General features: G+C 43.9%; 1 protein-coding gene across 1 annotated transcript in view; it reads left to right on the top strand.

Annotated features, from left to right (window-relative positions):
- Window positions 1-21,173, top strand: part of gpc5a (glypican 5a) — a 308,449-nt gene that overhangs the window by 180,369 nt on the left and 106,907 nt on the right. The window contains exon 8 of the mRNA XM_017688520.2: window positions 8,533-8,698. Coding sequence (XP_017544009.1) covers window positions 8,533-8,698 — 166 coding nt within the window. The remainder of the gene's footprint in view (window positions 1-8,532; window positions 8,699-21,173) is intronic.

Raw genomic sequence — 21,173 nt, 5'->3', positions numbered from 1 at the left:
TCTCCGGCTCCAGCCGATAATTCTCCCCACAACGGCCGAGCGGCTTGTCTCTGTCTCTCAGGGAAAGGCTTCCTCTGACAACCGGCCGGGTTTTTCTCCCGATGTGCGGCAGGAGCTCCTCTCTCCTCTCTACTCTCTACTCTCTCCTCCCTCTCCTCTCTCCTCTCTCCTCTCTACTCTCTCTCCTCCCTCTCCTCTCTCCTCTCTACTCTCTCTCCTCCCTCTCCTCTCTCCTCCCTCTCCTCTCTCCTCTCTACTCTCTCTCCTCCCTCTCCTCTCTCCTCCCTCTCCTCTCTCCTCTCTACTCTCTCTCCTCCCTCTCCTCTCTCCTCTCTCCTCTCTACTCTCTCCTCTGTACTCTCTCTCCTCTCTACTCTCTCCTCCCTCTCCTCTCTACTCTCTCCTCTCACTCCTCTCTCTCCTCTCTACTCTCTCGTCTCTCCTCTCTCCTCTCTACTCTCTCTCCTCTCTACTCTCTACTCTCTCTCCTCCCTCTCCTCTCTCCTCTCTCCTCTCTACTCTCTCTCCTCCCTCTCCTCTCTCCTCTCTACTCTCTCTCCTCCCTCTCCTCTCTCCTCCCTCTCCTCTCTCCTCTCTACTCTCTCTCCTCCCTCTCCTCTCTCCTCCCTCTCCTCTCTCCTCTCTACTCTCTCTCCTCCCTCTCCTCTCTCCTCTCTCCTCTCTACTCTCTCTCCTCTCTACTCTCTCTCCTCCCTCTCCTCTCTCCTCTCTACTCTCTCCTCTCTCCTCTCTACTCTCTCTCCTCTCTACTCTCTCTCCTCCCTCTCCTCTCTCCTCTCTCTCCTCTCTCCTCTCTACTCTCTCTCCTCTCTCCTCTCTCCTCTCTCTCCTCTGTACTCTCTCTCCTCTCTACTCTCTCCTCCCTCTCCTCTCTACTCTCTCCTCTCACTCCTCTCTCTCCTCTCTACTCTCTACTCTCTCCTCTCTACTCTCTCCTCTCTTCTCCCTCTCCTCTCTACTCTCTCCTCCCGCTACTCTCTCTCCTCTCTCCTCCCTCTCTCTCCTCCCTCTCCTCTCTCCTCTCTCTCCTCTCTCCTGTCTCCTCTCTACTCTCTCCTCCCTCTCCTCTCTCCTCTCTACTCTCTCCTCTCTACTCTCTACTCTCTCTCCTCTCTACTCTCTCCTCTCTACTCTCTCTCCTCTCTACTCTCTCTCCTCTCTACTCTCACCTCTCTACTCTCTCTCCTCTCTCCTCTCTCCTCCCTCTCCTCTCTCCTCTCTCCTCTCTACTCTCTCCTCTCTCCTCTCTACTCTCTCTCCTCTCTCCTCTCTCCTCTCTACTCTCTCTCCTCTCTCCTCTCTACTCTCTACTCTCTACTCCCTCTCCTCTCTACTCTCTCCTCTCTACTCTCTCCTCTCTCCTCTCTACTCTCTCCTCTCTACTCTCTACTCTCTACTCTCTCCTCTCTCCTCTCTACTCCCTCTCCTCTCTCCTCTCTCCTCTCTACTCTCTCTTCTCTACTCTCTCCTCTCTACTCTCTCCTATCTCCTCTCTCCTCTCTCTCCTCCCTCTCCTCTCTCCTCTCTCCTCTCTCCTCTCTACTCTCTCTCCTCTCTCCTCTCTCCTCTCTACTCTCTCCTCTCTACTCTCTCCTCTCTCTCCTCTCTCCTCTCTCCTCTCTACTCTCTCCTCTCTACTCTCTACTCTCTCCTCTCTCCTCTCTACTCTCTACTCCCTCTCCTCTCTCCTCTCTACTCTCTCTTCTCTACTCTCTCCTCTCTACTCTCTCCTATCTCCTCTCTACTCTCTCTCCTCCCTCTCCTCTCTCCTCTCTCCTCTCTACTCTCTCCTCTCTCCTCTCTCCTCTCTACTCTCTCTCCTCTCTCCTCTCTACTCTCTCCTCTCTCTCCTCTCTACTCTCTCCTCTCTCCTCTCTCCTCTCTCCTCTCTACTCTCTCTCCTCTCTACTCTCTCCTCTCTCTCCTCTCTCCTCTCTACTCTCTCCTCTCTCTCCTCTCTCCTCTCTACTCTCTCCTCTCTCCTCTCTCCTCTCTCCTCTCTACTCTCTCTCCTCTCTACTCTCTCCTCTCTACTCTCTCCTCTCTCCTCTCTACTCTCTCCTCTCTCCTCTCTACTCTCTCTCCTCTCTCCTCTCTACTTTCTCCTCTCTACTCTCTCCTCTCTCCTCTCTACTCTCTCCTCTCTCCTCTCTACTCTCTCTCCTCTCTACTCTCTCCTCTCTCTCCTCTCTACTCTCTCCTCTCTACTCTCTCTCCTCTCTCCTCTCTACTCTCTACTCTCTCTCCTCTCTACTCTCTCTCCTCTCTACTCTCTCTCCTCTCTCCTCTCTGCTCTCTACTTTCTCTCCTCTCTCCTCTCTACTCTCTCCTCTCTCCTCTCTCTCCTCTCTCCTCTCTACTCTCTCCTCTCTCCTCTCTACTCTCTCCTCTCTCCTCTCTACTCTCTCTCCTCTCTCCTCTCTACTTTCTCCTCTCTACTCTCTCCTCTCTCCTCTCTACTCTCTCCTCTCTCCTCTCTACTCTCTCTCCTCTCTACTCTCTCCTCTCTCTCCTCTCTACTCTCTCCTCTCTACTCTCTCTCCTCTCTCCTCTCTACTCTCTACTCTCTCTCCTCTCTCCTCTCTACTCTCTCTCCTCTCTACTCTCTCTCCTCTCTCCTCTCTGCTCTCTACTTTCTCTCCTCTCTCCTCTCTACTCTCTCCTCTCTCCTCTCTCTCCTCTCTCCTCTCTACTCTCTCCTCTCTCCTCTCTACTCTCTCTCCTCTCTCCTCTCTCCTCTCTACTCTCTCTCCTCTCTCCTCTCTACTCTCTCCTCCCTCTCCTCTCAATCCTCTCTCTCCTCTCTACTCTCTACTCTCTCCTCTCTCTCCTCTCTCCTCTCAGTCCTCTCTCTCCTCCCACTCCTCTCTCCTCCCTCTACTCTCTCTCCTCTCTCGCTCTCCTCTCTCTCTCTCTCTCTCTCTGTCTCTCTCTCGCTCTCCTCTCTCTCCTCTCTCCTCTCTCTCCTCCCGCTACTCTCTCCTCTCACTCCTCTCTACTCTCTCCTCCCTCTCCTCTCTCTCCTCCCGCTACTCTCTCCTCTCACTCCTCTCTCTCTCTCTGTATCTCTCTCTCTCCTCTCTTTCTCTCTCTCTCTCTCTCTCTGTCTCTCTGTCTCTCTCTCCTCTCTTTCTCTCACTCCTCTCTCTCTCTTTGTCTCTCTCTCTCTCTTTCTCTCTCCTCTCTTTCTCTCTCTCTCTCTCTCTCTCTCTCTCTGTCTCTGTCTCTCTCTCTCTCTCTCTCTCTCTCTGTCTCTCTCTCTAACTCGGCGCTCGGACTTGTTTTTGGTGTTTATGGAAGCGTTGGCGCTCCTTTTCCCTCAGTTATGATCGGAGTTACTGTCGTGGATAAAGTCGAGGATTAGCCGCTAATGCTCAGGATTACAGCCCAGAGCAAAACCTCCTCCTGATTAGCTCGCTAGTCATCGTTAGATTTCCCAGCTAAACGAGCGACCATCACTGAGTGGAGGAGGTAATGAGCTAATTAATGCTCTGTTAGCAGTCCTACACCGAGCACTAGTGTTAATAGAGGGTACGTTAGTAAGTAATTATTAAGTATAAAGTATTAAATAAGATGTACTATAGATGTGGTATAAGTAAATAGTATGAATACAAAGTTTAATGATTGCATCATAAGTAATCATATTAAGCATTAATGTATTAAATACAAGTACAAGGCATTCATTATTACATACGCCTTAATATTCAGTATACTCATAAGTAGTAATATTAAGCAGTACTGTATAAGTATTATGTACCAGATATAGTGTATTAAATATTAGCATTCAGTAGCATAAGTAAACATAAGTTATGCATATTAAATTCATATTTTGAGTAGAAGTAAATGTACGTACTAAGTATTAGGTATTAAATACCAAGTATTCTCTACATATTAAGTATTAAGTATAGTTACTATACATTTTCATTTTCAGACATTAAGTATGACACATCTAGTGTTAAGATGTTTTAAGACAGAATTTTTAGGATTAAATATAAGTTTTCATGTGTTGAATTTACATTTAAGTATAAACAAACCAGTACTAAGTAATAGTTAAGCATTATTTGTAAATACTAAGTCATAAGTATTGATATTAATTACAAGTAGTACAAGAATGAAGTACTATGTACAAAGATTAAGTATTAAGTATCTCACTGCGTGTTGAGTATTTAGTATTAAGTACTTAGTATAAAGTATGAAGTATGTCACACTGAGTATTCCTCATAAAGTCGGAGTAAGTATAAGTCATTGTATGTACTAAGTTTAGGTTTAAGTCCTGTCAGGTATTAGGATAAAACGTGAACGTCGTCAGTGCTGATGTTGAGCTTCAGAGCAGAGCAGCAGGATCTCCAGCAGCTGCAGCTCTTTAATGAATATTTCTGTGAATGTAAATCCTCCAGCTGCCCTCGAGTCACTGAACTCGTTCCAGCTCCAGCCCTTAAAGCAGCGATTGAGCTATTTTTAAATCCCAGACGTTCCCAAACATTTTTATCGCCGTGTTTTTCCAGACGTGAACTCGCAGGGGTGTTTTCCTTCCCATGAAAGAGAGAAATAAATAAATAATCAAACATTAAAGTCAGTAATTCTTCAGCGTCTGAGGAAAGCGTTCAGTTTACTGAATGAATCTGGTTTATACCCGATTAAAGCTGTGAGCCAGACACGCCTACCAGGCACTAACTCGTGATCTGTCAGTCAGCTGGTCCGAGCTCCACTCATAGCATCTGTGACGTCTTACGTACTAAAACCACTCGGAATTCTCGTTTCCCAGCTTCTCTCCATCCCTCACAGGTAAACAGGCCGTTTCTGTTACTGTGACTTTAAGACCGGTATATGTAAATGAGCTCCAGCCTGAAACACTCCATATAGCTTCAGCATGAATGGGCAGGGCTAAGCTGCCATAGGCCGAAAAAGGGCATGCGTAAGCCTGTTTATGGTTGTGACATCACAAGCACGATGACTTTAAAACAGGCAGTTTTAAAGCAGCGGGCCCTTTAATACGGGTTTAGGTCTGTTTTTAAAGCCTCACCCAGGCTGATGTGTTTCAAGGCTGCAGTGTTGATCTGTTTTCTCTGCATTAATAAACAAACAAACAAATAAATCAAAGGCCTCAGTCCATGGAAGGAGATATGTGACTTTGAATCATTAGTTTAGCTCCACCCATTCAGCCTACAGCAGTTTAGCTCCACCCATTCAGCCTATAGCAGTTTAGCCCCATCCAGTACAGAACACCCAATCAGAATTGAGCTCATTTGCATATATCAGTCTAGAAGGCACAGCCTTTACGGGTAAAGACAGGCTGGAAAACGTATTTTGGTCCATAAACTCAGACCCTCAGGGAGAAATGAAACACAGGAAGAATGTAAAGTGTGGGCTCCTTAAAAGCTTCCCAGTGGCTGGGCTGTAGAATTGTTTTAGAAAGCCTCTAAAGTGGATTGGCTGCACGGGAAGCTTGAGGCGTCCCTCAGGAACGATGAAGCTTTCCCATTCAGGGGAGATAAGAAGGAGAAGGAGGAAGAGGAGGAGGAGATAAAGTCCTTCCCTGCAGGGCCGCCGTCATGGTAAAACACTCGGCCATGATTGACAGTACGGCGACTGTAGGCCGAGCAGGAGTTCTCCGTAGCGGCCTTTCTTCTTAAATAGCTCCCTCAGGTGATAAACACCTCAGCTTTGTTTTGAAGGACATTGACAAAAAGACGGAAACAGGCTTGGGTGGCTGTCCTCTGAAAAGTGCAGTGGTGGACTCTGAGGGAGCCCTGGAGCACCGTTAAAACTGATAAAAGCACATACGAAACAGCTGAAAGCTCTCGGATAGTGTAGACAAAGTGTCTTCAAGGCGATGCTGCATCTCCACGAGGACTGTATAAGGCAGTGATCTGCACTCCTGCACCTGTACATACCTGTCATTTACCTCGAGTTGTTATAATTAATTACATATATACAGACTATAAAGTCAGCCTCAAAAACAGTGAACTCAGTTTGAGCTGAAAACGATGCGAAAACACAGTATTTTATGTTTTACCATCTGGAATCTGTTGTTTTTCTTATGCAAATAGGAGGACAGGAGCATGTTTGCCACTGTATTACATCGGCTTTCCTTTCAAAAACACCCAGTAATCGTTTAAGGAATGAAGACACTGATCCAGTTATGAGAGCAGGCCAAAGATGTGCAGGTTACCCAGTAATCCCACCGGATTTACAACTTTACACTGGTAACAATCTGGATGGTCATTTTCTTCTTTGGCCCGGAGAAAACAACGTCCATTAGGTCCATAAACAATGTGAAAGGTGGACACATTTCCACTGCGCCACTAAGTTCAGACTAACTCCAGCCCAGAGAAGGTGGCAGCATTTCTGTGTGTTGTTGATATGTGGCTTCAACTGTGCAGAGTTCAGTCTTACCCTGCATTTGTTGATGCAGAGATGTGCAACACTTACTAACACAAACGTCTTATCGATCACAGAAACATATGTTTTCAATGAAGTGCCGTCTGAGGGGTCAAAGGCGACGTGGTTTTCAACCTTTTCTCCTTTCTCCGTATCTTCTGAGTCTGTGGATGATATTATACAGTGTGGAGGATGAAAGACCTCAGATCTGTGCAGTCACTTGCTGAGGAACGTGACTTTTAAACTGTTGAAAGTTTTGCTGAAGCATTTTTGCCAAGGGGGCCTCGACTCGGCCTTTCCTGGAGGCTCCTTTTCTAGGCAAGCATGACTGAAATGCACGTTTAAGGTGTATCTCAGTCTTAAAACGACCACAGGCATCAGTTTAAGATTCGGAATGATTCATTTTCAGAATGTTCACAAAACACGACGGAGGCGAAACTTTGTGGTCGGTGTGGATCCACAAGTCGCTGCTTTCTGTTTTCATTTGGAATTTTATAACAAATCAATACTTTTTCTCTCTTCTATGGTTCTTTAGTAAAGAAGATGGTTCTATATAGAACCACGAACACTCAAAGAACCCTTTGCATGGTGAAATTGTTCTAGAACAGCACATTTTCTGGGTTTTGGGATTGTGAAGATGTATAGGACCATATACAGCACATTCTTTTAATCATTCTTTGAGTGTTCATGATCCGTTTTCTTTACTAAAGAACCCTCGAGGAACCCTTTGTTTCAAGTGCGCTGTATTTCACTGTTTTGTTTTTGTTGTCGCTTCCTTCCTTTCTTTCTTCGCTTCACACCGTTTTCTGTGCATTAAGCTGCCTGAAACATGTCGGAGAATGAGGGTAAATCGAGAGCGCTGGGCTCTAAAGCCTGTAGGTGTTAGTACTCGTCTGAACGTGGTTCCCTCCGCGTCGTCCTTCGGCGTGATGATGGGAACAGAGCTGCTCCTCACAGTGAAGTGAATAATAGGGATCAATACAGTCAGTACAGGCACTTTTAAGCGGCCGACGTCGCCGCCGCTGCCGAGCGGAGCTGTGAAGGAACAGAGGGGTGAGTTTGTCCTCTGCGGAGCAATGACGACCGCACAGAGCCTCCGTTCATCATTAATGGATCCACATCTACGGACCGCCGCGCTGGGCTAATTACGGGGGGAGACGCCGCGCCTTAATTGCCTGATTGAAATGCAAGACGGGCGCTCAGACGCTGAAAGCTGTTTGTTTGTATTTAGCAGACAGGTAGAGCTCAATGGGCCGGCGCGATTGTACACGCTAATTAGCCACTGTAGAGGCTCTCTGTCAGCGTAGCGCCGAGCAGGGCTAATGGATTATCGGCTCTGTGATGGACGAGCGAGGGTCCGTCACGTTGAACTCACTTTCAGAGGTCGTCTGACCCCAGAGAACCGTTCAGCACGTTCCCCCCCCACAGAACCCGCAGGCAGCCAATCAGGGCGCGTTCGGCATCCCGCAAGGCTACACCGGTTAGCGCCACGCAGGCCGAAGGCTAACACCACACATTAGGCAGGCGCTGTGGGCCGGATTTGAGCCTCTGTAGCTGCTGCTAATGTTTTTAGCCATGCTAATGTAATTTAGCCCATGTTTACAGACGAGGATGGGCCACATATAACTGGGTTCATGGTTGTGACATCACAGGCATGTGGAATTTATAACAGCTTGGTTGCCATGTATGATTGTAAGGACAGGAATGTTTACAAAAGTATTTAAAAAAAAAAAAGATGATTTTCCACGATATGCTACAAGGCTAACGTAGCTAACGATTAATGGGTAAACCAATTAGCATTTGGCAAAAGTCCCGGCGTAAAGCTTGGTGCGTATCTAAACCATCACATTCTCGCCCCAAACCAAAAACGAACTTTCTAAAATTCCCTCAAGGTCAAATTCAGTGTTCCAGGTGGTTGCTAATGTGTTTAGCTAAGCGCTTTAGACCTTGTTTATAGATAACAGTGTGTTTTACAGTGTCAGAAACCACATCGTCAAGGATTACCGATTATAGTTGGAGGAGGTTTAAGTATGCAGTTAGCACCATGCTAATTGGTGGTTATTAATTAATAATGAGTTTTAATAGCATTTAATTATCATTAATAATGATAAGTGTGTTCATGTTCACCAGCTCCTGCAGGGTCGCTCCATCCCGAAGCTCGGCACGCTAGACCTGATCGAGACGGGCAGCGGAGACACCGAGGGTCCCTACAGCGGAGACTGTGACGACGAGGACGGCTGCTGGGGGTCTGGGAGCGGTCCAGGGGGGAGGAGAATCGCCATCGGGACCACCAAACGTGAGTACATACTCTGAGGGTGGAGGAATAAATGAGTGGAGGGATAAAGAGCTGAAGAGAAAAACCTGTGACTATATAATAATAATAATTATTATTATTATCATGTAATAGAAGTTATGATTCTTCAGAGAACGATTCAGTTCATCATGAAATCTCACATTTCACTTGGAATCGATTCGTTTACGATTCTTTTTGGAAACGATTCAGTATATAACACAGTCGCATTTCACTTGGAATCGATTCAGTTATGATTCTCTTGGAATGATTCAGTGCATCACTAAAACTCACATTTCACTGTGAATCAATTCAGTTCACTTATGATTTCTTTTTGTAAACGATTCAGTGCATCACTATGAATCAACTCGCTTTAACTGCAGTTCTGTTGGGAGCAGTTCAGTGTGTCACAAAATCACATTTAACTTTAAACTGATTTTATTAGGGTTCTTTCAGAAATGCTTCACAAAACGTCAAACTTCGAGATGAGTCCATTCAAACATGATTCTTTCTGAAATGATTTAGTGCGTCAGATTTCACTGCTGTACGATTCAGAGCATCACAAAATATCACATTCATGTGGGGGCAGTCGTGGGCTGGAGGTCAGGGAACCGGTTCGATCCCCAGAGCCGACAGTCCGTGACTGAGGTGTCCTTGAGCAAGACGCCTAACCCCCAACTGCTCCCCGGCGCCGTGGATAGGGCTGCCCACCGCTCCGGGTGTGTGTGTGTGTTCACTAGTGTGTATGTGGTGTTTCACTGTGGTGAATTTGCCCGTCCTCATTCACTGTGAATCAGTTCAGTTATGACTCTTTTTGACATGATTCGGTGCATCACAGCCTCAGATTTCAGCAGCGTACGATCCGATTAGTGTTTGATTCTTTAGGCGTTTATTCGATACAACATGAAGCCCCACATTTCACCCGGTTCAGTGGCGAAGAGGAGAGGCACTGACCCGTCCACGCTAAAGCTGCAGCTACTGTTACTGTTACTAATGTTACTGTAGTGACTGTCACAGTTACGCAGTGGCTGTAGATCGCTGGCGATGTCTGAGGAGCTCCGAGTGCTGGACTGTCTGCAAGGCTGCAGGCCATAAATAAGCGCTGGGAAACTGCGTCTGTAAACAGCAGCAGCTCTGCTCCGAATCGATATCCGCGCGGTGTTACAGCGGCTCTCTCGGCGCTGCGGGCGTCTATCAGGAATTACGCTTTATAATGAATGCGAACAGAAGAGCAGCGGCGAGGAATCCGTCGCTCGTCTTTCACGGCGCGTTCCCGCGCTCTGAACGCCCCAGCGCCCCAAACACGTCCTCTCAAGATCCCCCAAACTCGGCCTCCTTCACAGCCGGGATTAGCGCCCGCGTGCTGAAGCGCAGCGGGCAGATTGCCCAGCCACACTCGCTCTGACCCGAGATCCCCGGCGGAGCCAGAATTAGCATAACGCTGCAAACACTGCAGCAGCCGCTGATCAGCATTTCACTGCCTTAGCACAAAGGCCTGCAGGATTAAAGGGCCAGTGTCAGGCCTAAACCTGCAGTCCTGACTGTCTCTGGAAGCCGAGTGGGGCGTAACATACCTTTCATGACCTTGTTTGGCCACGCCCACTCGGCCTGCTTCAGTGTGGCTCCGCCCACAGCCGTTTAAAATGGAAAAAATAGCATGCTTTGATGACAGAGCCATGGACACATTCTCGTAAATCTGCACGTTAGCCCCGCCCATTCAGCCGCAGCAGTTTAGCTCCACCCATTCAGCTACAGCAGTTTAGCTCCACCCATTCAGCTACAGCAGTTTAGCTCCACCCATTCAGCTACAGCAGTTTAGCTCCACCGTTCAGCTACAGCAGTTTAGCTCCACCCAGACTTCTTTTTAAATACAAGACAGCCAGTGAGAAAAGCGCTCATTTACATATATCAGTCTTAAAGGCACAGCCTGGTCATTTGGTCACTGCTTCTGGTGCACAAAAGGACACACAAGTTATAAGTAGCCCTGATGGTGATTACAGGAGAAGTGCAGGCTATGGGCCCTTTAATGGGCCCTTTGATGGGCTCTTTAATGATAAACACTCCGTACTCAGGCTTTTCTTCTTCCCAGACGGGCGTCCTGGATGTTTCTGAGCTGGCAGGCGACAGTTTGTGCGAAGTTGTCCAAGTCTCACTTTGCTTTGGGAGTGAAGTTTGAGCATTTGGATAAACTGGTCTCGATTCTGGCGCCGAGTGCTGAGCGCGTGTTCTGATCGCTAACAGCTTACATCTCGCTGACCGGCGTTCTGGACCGGTCCGTGGCCAAAACTCTCTCCATCTGGTCCACTTCTCTGCCATCTCTGTCTTTCACCTCCGAAATCTGGAGCGTGTGGACTGTAGCCCGGCAGCCGATAACGACGACCCCAGACTGTGATAATAACGGCAGAGCGCTTTAAAGGGCCGCTGCGCTGCCTCTCCTACACGAGGCTCATGAGAGAGAGTTGACTGGTTTTCATCTGCACCTTCACGGCTGACGCAGCCTGTACAGATTACAGTCTGTGTTACTCTCAACAATCAACAGCGGGGAATCTGAGGGGGTGCACAAACTTTTGCATGTGACTATATGTAAATGAGCTGTGTTCCGATTGGCTACTTTGTTAAAAAACAGATTGGAGCCCTCCTTCTAACATTAGTGTGAATGGTTGGAGACAACAGTGCTGTAAGTGGGCGGAGCTAAACTGCTGTAAGCTAAACGGGCGAGCTAAACTGGTGTAGGCTGAATGGGTGTGGCTAAACTGCTATAGGCTGAATGGGTGGGGCTAAACTGCTGTAGGCTGAATGGGTGGGGCTAAACTGCTGTAGGCTGACTGGGTGGGGCTAAACTGCTGTAGGCTAAATGGGTGGGGCTAAACTGTTGTAAGCTAAACAGGCGTAGCTAAACTGCAATAGGCTGAATGGGTGGGGCTAAACTGCTGTAGGCTGAATGGGTGGGACTAAACTGCTGTAGGCTGACTGGGCGGGGCTAAACTGCTGTAGACTGAATGGGTGGGGCTAAACTGCTGTAGGCTGACTGGGCGGGGCTAAACTGCTGTAGGCTGAATGGGTGGGTGGGGCTAAGCAGCTGTTCCAGGATAATTCCAGCATATGGGCTCTTTCAGGTCTTCAGTCTAGTTGTTAATGACTGTGGCCTCCTGCTGATGCTGGAGCACTAAGCGTTCTTCGCTGGGCCGCGAGGCGTTCTGCAGATCCTGATTGAGGTTCCGTCAGTCTGGTGCTCTCAGGCCAAGAGGGGCGTGTTCTTTCCTCTCTCTGTCCCGGCTGAATAATGCAATCTCAAATAATGACAATTATAGACAAGCGAGACGAGTCTGGACGGCCCCTCTGCTGATTTCTCTGCCACCCTGCCGCTGTAAATCAGTCTCCGGGGGCTTCTGCCCCCCCACCCCCATCACTCGCCCCGTCCGTCAGGCTGGTCTGATTAATCACCCCCCCTTTGTTTTCTGGGCGGCGATGTCACGGGTCATCAAACGCGCCATCATCTCCGCGCTAACATTTCTTTCTCCGCCTGTCAGCCTGTCACCGTCCGGCCGGCCGGCCGCCTCTGTTTCAGCCGCGCTGTAATTTATGGCTCAACGCGTCGCTTTCAGTCATCCGTCGGCCACGCCTCCTCACACACAGCCCCGCCCCCCTGCTTACAGACAGCTGTGCGGAGCTGAAACTGCAGCTGATCTTCTGATGGAGGCGACAGACAGAAAAGCACACATTCCCCAGCACGCTCCGGTCACTCGGAGTGACCAAACATTCATTTAGAGGGAGACTGACCCTTTAACCCCTAAAATACCAGCCAGAACAGTTGGCCTCAGTTCAGCTTTTAATTTACACTCAGCGTTTATTGAGATTTATGGACTGATATCTCCTATTCTAGTGTATAGGAGTGTTTATTGAGGTGGTTTATGGACTGATATCTCCTATTCTAGCGTATAGGAGTTTATTGAGGTGGTTTATGGACTGATATCTCCTATTCTAGCGTATAGGAGTCTTTATTGAGGTGGTTTATGGAATGATATCTCCTATTCTAGTGTATAGGAGCGTTTATTGAGGTGGTTTATGGACTGATATCTCCTATTCTAGCGTATAGGAGTCTTTATTGAGGTGGTTTATGGAATGATATCTCCTATTCTAGTGTATAGGAGTGTTTATTGAGGTGGTTTGTGGACTGATATCTCCTATTCTAGCGTATAGGAGTGTTTATTGAGGTGGTTTATGGACTGATATCTCCTATTCTAGCCTATAGGAGTGTTTATTGAGGTGGTTTATGGACTGATATCTCCTATTCTAGTGTATAGGAGCATATATTGAGGTGGTTTATGGACTGATATCTCCTATTCTAGCCTATAGGAGCATTTATTGAGGTGGTTTATGGACTGATATCTCCTATTCTAGTGTATAGGAGCGTTTATTGAGGTGGTTTATGGACTGGTATCTCCTATTCTAGTGTATAGGAGTGTTTATTGAGGTGGTTCATGGACTAATATCTCCTATTCTAGTGTATAGGAGTGTTTATTGAGGTGGTTTATGGACTTATATCTCCTATTCTAGCGTATAGGAGTGTTTATTGAGGTGGTTTATGGACTTATATCGCCTATTCTAGCGTATAGGAGAGTTTATTGAGGTGGTTTATGGACTGATATCTCCTATTCTAGTGTATAGGAGCATATATTGAGGTGGTTTATGGACTGATATCTCCTATTCTAGCCTATAGGAGCATGTATTGAGGTGGTTTATGGACTGATATCTCCTATTCTAGCGTATAGGAGTGTTTATTGAGGTGGTTTATGGACTGGTATCTCCTATTCTAGCGTATAGGAGTGTTTATTGAGGTGGTTTATGGACTGATATCTCCTATTCTAGTGTATAGGAGCGTTTATTGAGGTGGTTTATGGACTGGTATCTCCTATTCTAGTGTATAGGAGTGTTTATTGAGGTGGTTTATGGACTAATATCTCCTATTCTAGTGTATAGGAGTGTTTATTGAGGTGGTTTATGGACTTATATCTCCTATTCTAGCGTATAGGAGTGTTTATTGAGGTGGTTTATGGACTTATATCTCCTATTCTAGCGTATAGGAGTGTTTATTGAGGTGGTTTATGGACTGATATCTCCTATTCTAGTGTATAGGAGTGTTTATTGAGGTGGTTTATGGACTGGTATCTCCTATTCTAGTGTATAGGAGTGTTTATTGAGGTGGTTTATGGACTGATATCTCCTATTCTAGCGTATAGGAGTGTTTATTGAGGTGGTATATGGACTGATATCTCCTATTCTAGCGTATAGGAGAGTTTATTGAGGTGGTTTATGGACTGATATCTCCTATTCTAGCGTATAGGAGTGTTTATTGAGGTGGTTTATGGACTGATATCTCCTATTCTAGCGTATAGGAGTGTTTATTGAGGTGGTTTATGGACTGATATCTCCTATTCTAGCCTATAGGAGTGTTTATTGAGGTGGTTTATGGACTGATATCTCCTATTCTAGCGTATAGGAGAGTTTATTGAGGTGGTTTATGGACTGATATCTCCTATTCTAGCCTATATGAGTGTTTACTGAGGTGGTTTATGGATTGATATCTCCTATTCTAGCGTATAGGAGTGTTTATTGAGGTGGTTTATGGACTGATATCTCCTATTCTAGCCTATAGGAGTGTTTATTGAGGTGGTTTATGGACTGATATCTCCTATTCTAGTGTATAGGAGTGTTTATTGAGGTGGTTTATGGATTGATATCTCCTAGTGTATAGGAGTGTTTATTGAGGTGGTTTATGGACTGATATCTCCTATTCTAGTGTATAGGAGTGTTTATTGAAGTGGTTTATGGACTGATATCTCCTATTCTAGCCTATAGGAGCATATATTGAGGTGGTTTATGGACTGATATCTCCTATTCTAGCCTATAGGAGCATTTATTGAGGTGGTTTATGGACTGATATCTCCTATTCTAGCGTATAGGAGTGTTTATTGAGGTGGTTTATGGACTGATATCTCCTATTCTAGCCTATAGGAGTGTTTATTGAGGTGGTTTATGGACTGATATCTCCTATTCTAGCCTATAGGAGTGTTTATTGAGGTGGTTTATGGACTGATATCTCCTATTCTAGCGTATAGGAGAGTTTATTGAGGTAGTTTATGGACTGATATCTCCTATTCTAGCAAATAGGAATGTTTATTGAGGTGGTTTATGGACTGATATCTCCTATTGTAGTGTATAGGAGTGTTTATTGAGGTGGTTTATGGACTGATATCTCCTATTCTAGCGTATAGGAACGTTTATTGAGGTGGTTTATGGACTGATATCTCCTATTCTAGCATATAGGAGAGTTTATTGAGGTGGTTTATGGACTGATATCTCCTATTCTAGTGTATAGGAGTCTTTATTGAGGTGGTTTATGGACTGATATCTCCTATTGTAGTGTATAGGAGCGTTTATTGAGGTGGTTTATGGACTGATATCTCCTATTCTAGTGTATAGGAGTGTTTATTGAGGTGGTTTGTGGACTGATATCTCCTATTCTAGCGTATAGGAGTGTTTATTGAGGTGGTTTATGGACTGATATCTCCTATTCTAGCGTATAGGAGTGTTTATTGAGGTGGTTTATGGACTGATATCTCCTATTCTAGTGTATAGGAGCATATATTGAGGTGGTTTATGGACTGATATCTCCTATTCTAGCCTATAGGAGCTATTATTGAGGTGGTTTATGGACTGATATCTCCTATTCTAGTGTATAGGAGCGTTTATTGAGGTGGTTTATGGACTGGTATCTCCTATTCTAGTGTATAGGAGTGTTTATTGAGGTGGTTTATTGACTAATATCTCCTATTCTAGTGTATAGGAGTGTTTATTGAGGTGGTTTATGGACTTATATCTCCTATTCTAGCGTATAGGAGTGTTTATTGAGGTGGTTTATGGACTTATATCGCCTATTCTAGCGTATAGGAGTGTTTATTGAGGTGGTTTATGGACTTATATCTCCTATTCTAGCGTATAGGAGTGTTTATTGAGGTGGTTTATGGACTGATATCTCCTATTCTAGTGTATAGGAGTGTTTATTGAGGTGGTTTATGGACTGGTATCTCCTATTCTAGTGTATAGGAGTGTTTATTGAGGTGGTTTATGGACTGATATCTCCTATTCTAGCGTATAGGAGTGTTTATTGAGGTGGTTTATGGACTGATATCTCCTATTCTAGCGTATAGGAGAGTTTATTGAGGTGGTGTATGGACTGATATCTCCTATTCTAGCGTATAGGAGTGTTTATTGAGGTGGTTTATGGACTGATATCTCCTATTCTAGCGTATAGGAGTGTTTATTGAGGTGGTTTATGGACTGATATCTCCTATTCTAGCCTATAGGAGTGTTTATTGAGGTGGTTTATGGACTGATATCTCCTATTCTAGCGTATAGGAGAGTTTATTGAGGTGGTTTATGGACTGATATCTCCTATTCTAGCCTATATGAGTGTTTACTGAGGTGGTTTATGGATTGATATCTCCTATTCTAGCGTATAGGAGTGTTTACTGAGGTGGTTTATGGACTGATATCTCCTATTCTAGCGTATAGGAGTGTTTATTGAGGTGGTTTATGGACTGATATCTCCTATTCTAGTGTATAGGAGTGTTTATTGAGGTGGTTTATGGACTGATATCTCCTATTCTAGTGTATAGGAGTGTTTATTGAGGTGGTTTATGGATTGATATCTCCTAGTGTATAGGAGTGTTTATTGAGGTGGTTTATGGACTGATATCTCCTATTCTAGTGTATAGGAGTGTTTATTGAAGTGGTTTATGGACTGATATCTCCTATTCTAGCCTATAGGAGCATATATTGAGGTGGTTTATGGACTGATATCTCCTATTCTAGCCTATAGGAGCATTTATTGAGGTGGTTTATGGACTGATATCTCCTATTCTAGCGTATAGGAGTGTTTATTGAGGTGGTTTATGGACTGATATCTCCTATTCTAGCCTATAGGAGTGTTTATTGAGGTGGTTTATGGACTGATATCTCCTATTCTAGCCTATAGGAGTGTTTATTGAGGTGGTTTATGGACTGATATCTCCTATTCTAGCGTATAGGAGAGTTTATTGAGGTAGTTTATGGACTGATATCTCCTATTCTAGCGAATAGGAGTGTTTATTGAGGTGGTTTATGGACTGATATCTCCTATTGTAGTGTATAGGAGTGTTTATTGAGGTGGTTTATGGACTGATATCTCCAATTCTAGCGTATAGGAACGTTTATTGAGGTGGTTTATGGACTGATATCTCCTATTCTAGCATTAAGGAGAGTTTATTGAGGTGGTTTATGGACTGATATCTCCTATTCTAGTGTATAGGAGTCTTTATTGAGGTGGTTTATGGACTGATATCTCCTATTCTAGTGTATAGGAGCGTTTATTGAGGTGGTTTATGGACTGATATCTCCTATTCTAGTGTATAGGAGTGTTTATTGAGGTGGTTTTTGGACTGATATCTCCTATTCTAGCGTATAGGAGTGTTTATTGGGGTGGTTTATGGACTGATATCTCCTATTCTAGCGTATAGGAGTGTTTATTGAGGTGCTTTATGGACTGATATCTCCTATTCTAGCGTATAGGAGTGTTTATTGAGGTGGTTTATGGACTGATATCTCCTATTCTAGCGTATAGGAGTGTTTATTGAGGTGGTTTATGGACTGATATCTCCTATTCTAGTGTATAGGAGCATATATTGAGGTGGTTTATGGACTGATATCTCCTATTCTAGCCTATAGGAGTATTTATTCAGGTGGTTTATGGACTGATATCTCCTATTCTAGCGTATAGGAGCGTTTATTGAGGTGGTTTATGGACTGGTATCTCCTATTCTAGTGTATAGGAGTGTTTATTGAGGTGGTTTATGGACTAATATCTCCTATTCTAGTGTATAGGAGTGTTTATTGAGGTGGTTTATGGACTTATATCTCCTATTCTAGCGTATAGGAGTGTTTATTGAGGTGGTTTATGGACTTATATCGCCTATTCTAGCGTATAGGAGTGTTTATTGAGGTGGTTTATGGACTTATATCTCCTATTCTAGCGTATAGGAGTGTTTATTGAGGTGGTTTATGGACTGATATCTCCTATTCTAGTGTATAGGAGTGTTTATTGAGGTGGTTTATGGACTGGTATCTCCTATTCTAGTGTATAGGAGTGTTTATTGAGGTGGTTTATGGACTGATATCTCCTATTCTAGCGTATAGGAGTGTTTATTGAGGTGGTTTATGGACTGATATCTCCTATTCTAGCGTATAGGAGAGTTTATTGAGGTGGTTTATGGACTGATATCTCCTATTCTAGCGTATAGGAGTGTTTATTGAGGTGGTTTATGGACTGATATCTCCTATTCTAGCGTATAGGAGTGTTTATTGAGGTGGTTTATGGACTGATATCTCCTATTCTAGCCTTTATGAGTGTTTACTGAGGTGGTTTATGGATTGATATCTCCTATTCTAGCGTATAGGAGTGTTTACTGAGGTGGTTTATGGACTGATATCTCCTATTCTAGCGTATAGGAGTGTTTATTGAGGTGGTTTATGGACTGATATCTCCTATTCTAGCCTATAGGAGTGTTTATTGAGGTGCTTTATGGACTGATATCTCCTATTCTAGCGTATAGGAGTGTTTATTGAGGTGCTTTATGGACTGATATCTCCTATTCTAGCCTATAGGAGTGTTTATTGAGGTGGTTTATGGACTGATATCTCCTATTCTAGTGTATAGGACCATTTATTCAGGTGGTTTATGGACTGATATCTCCTATTCTAGCCTATAGGAGCATTTATTGAGGTGGTTTATGGACTGATATCTCCTATTCTAGCGTATAGGAGTGTTTATTGAGGTGGTTTATGGACTGATATCTCCTATTCTAGCCTATAGGAGTGTTTATTGAGGTGGTTTATGGACTGATATCTCCTATTCTAGCCTATAGGAGTGTTTATTGAGGTGGTTTATGGACTGATATCTCCTATTCTAGCGTATAGGAGAGTTTATTGAGGTAGTTTATGGACTGATATCTCCTATTCTAGCAAATAGGAATGTTTATTGAGGTGGTTTATGGACTGATATCTCCTATTGTAGTGTATAGGAGTGTTTATTGAGGTGGTTTATGGACTGATATCTCCTATTCTAGCGTATAGGAACGTTTATTGAGGTGGTTTATGGACTTATATCTCCTATTCTAGCATATAGGAGAGTTTATTGAGGTGGTTTATGGACTGATATCTCCTATTCTAGTGTATAGGAGTCTTTATTGAGGTGGTTTATGGACTGATATCTCCTATTGTAGTGTATAGGAGCGTTTATTGAGGTGGTTTATGGACTGATATCTCCTATTCTAGTGTATAGGAGTGTTTATTGAGGTGGTTTGTGGACTGATATCTCCTATTCTAGCGTATAGGAGTGTTTATTGAGGTGGTTTATGGACTGATATCTCCTATTCTAGCGTATAGGAGTGTTTATTGAGGTGGTTTATGGACTGATATCTCCTATTCTAGTGTATAGGAGCATATATTGAGGTGGTTTATGGACTGATATCTCCTATTCTAGCCTATAGGAGCTATTATTGAGGTGGTTTATGGACTGATATCTCCTATTCTAGTGTATAGGAGCGTTTATTGAGGTGGTTTATGGACTGGTATCTCCTATTCTAGTGTATAGGAGTGTTTATTGAGGTGGTTTATTGACTAATATCTCCTATTCTAGTGTATAGGAGTGTTTATTGAGGTGGTTTATGGACTTATATCTCCTATTCTAGCGTATAGGAGTGTTTATTGAGGTGGTTTATGGACTTATATCGCCTATTCTAGCGTATAGGAGTGTTTATTGAGGTGGTTTATGGACTTATATCTCCTATTCTAGCGTATAGGAGTGTTTATTGAGGTGGTTTATGGACTGATATCTCCTATTCTAGTGTATAGGAGTGTTTATTGAGGTGGTTTATGGACTGGTATCTCCTATTCTAGTGTATAGGAGTGTTTATTGAGGTGGTTTATGGACTGATATCTCCTATTCTAGCGTATAGGAGTGTTTATTGAGGTGGTTTATGGACTGATATCTCCTATTCTAGCGTATAGGAGAGTTTATTGAGGTGGTGTATGGACTGATATCTCCTATTCTAGCGTATAGGAGTGTTTATTGAGGTGGTTTATGGACTGATATCTCCTATTCTAGCGTATAGGAGTGTTTATTGAGGTGGTTTATGGACTGATATCTCCTATTCTAGCCTATAGGAGTGTTTATTGAGGTGGTTTATGGACTGATATCTCCTATTCTAGCGTATAGGAGAGTTTATTGAGGTGGTTTATGGACTGATATCTCCTATTCTAGCCTATATGAGTGTTTACTGAGGTGGTTTATGGATTGATATCTCCTATTCTAGCGTATAGGAGTGTTTACTGAGGTGGTTTATGGACTGATATCTCCTATTCTAGCGTATAGGAGTGTTTATTGAGGTGGTTTATGGACTGATATCTCCTATTCTCGTGTATAGGAGTGTTTATTGAGGTGGTTTATGGACTGATATCTCCTATTCTAGTGTATAGGAGTGTTTATTGAGGTGGTTTATGGATTGATATCTCCTAGTGTATAGGAGTGTTTATTGAGGTGGTTTATGGACTGATATCTCCTATTCTAGTGTATAGGAGTGTTTATTGAAGTGGTTTATGGACTGATATCTCCTATTCTAGCCTATAGGAGCATATATTGAGGTGGTTTATGGACTGATATCTCCTATTCTAGCCTATAGGAGCATTTATTGAGGTGGTTTATGGACTGATATCTCCTATTCTAGCGTATAGGAGTGTTTATTGAGGTGGTTTATGGACTGATATCTCCTATTCTAGCCTATAGGAGTGTTTATTGAGGTGGTTTATGGACTGATATCTCCTATTCTAGCCTATAGGAGTGTTTATTGAGGTGGTTTATGGACTGATATCTCCTATTCTAGCGTATAGGAGAGTTTATTGAGGTAGTTTATGGACTGATATCTCCTATTCTAGCGAATAGGAGTGTTTATTGAGGTGGTTTATGGACTGATATCTCCTATTGTAGTGTATAGGAGTGTTTATTGAGGTGGTTTATGGACTGATATCTCCTATTCTAGCGTATAGGAACGTTTATTGAGGTGGTTTATGGACTGATATCTCCTATTCTAGCATTAAGGAGAGTTTATTGAGGTGGTTTATGGACTGATATCTCCTATTCTAGTGTATAGGAGTCTTTATTGAGGTGGTTTATGGACTGATATCTCCTATTCTAGTGTATAGGAGCGTTTATTGAGGTGGTTTATGGACTGATATCTCCTATTCTAGTGTATAGGAGTGTTTATTGAGGTGGTTTGTGGACTGATATCTCCTATTCTAGCGTATAGGAGTGTTTATTGGGGTGGTTTATGGACTGATATCTCCTATTCTAGCGTATAGGAGTGTTTATTGAGGTGCTTTATGGACT

This window comes from Pygocentrus nattereri, chromosome 12 (genome assembly GCF_015220715.1).
Source record: "Pygocentrus nattereri isolate fPygNat1 chromosome 12, fPygNat1.pri, whole genome shotgun sequence".
Lineage (NCBI taxonomy): Eukaryota > Metazoa > Chordata > Actinopteri > Characiformes > Serrasalmidae > Pygocentrus > Pygocentrus nattereri.
The sequence above is the reverse complement of the archived record's forward strand: the minus strand, read 5'-3'. Positions and strand labels throughout refer to the sequence as shown.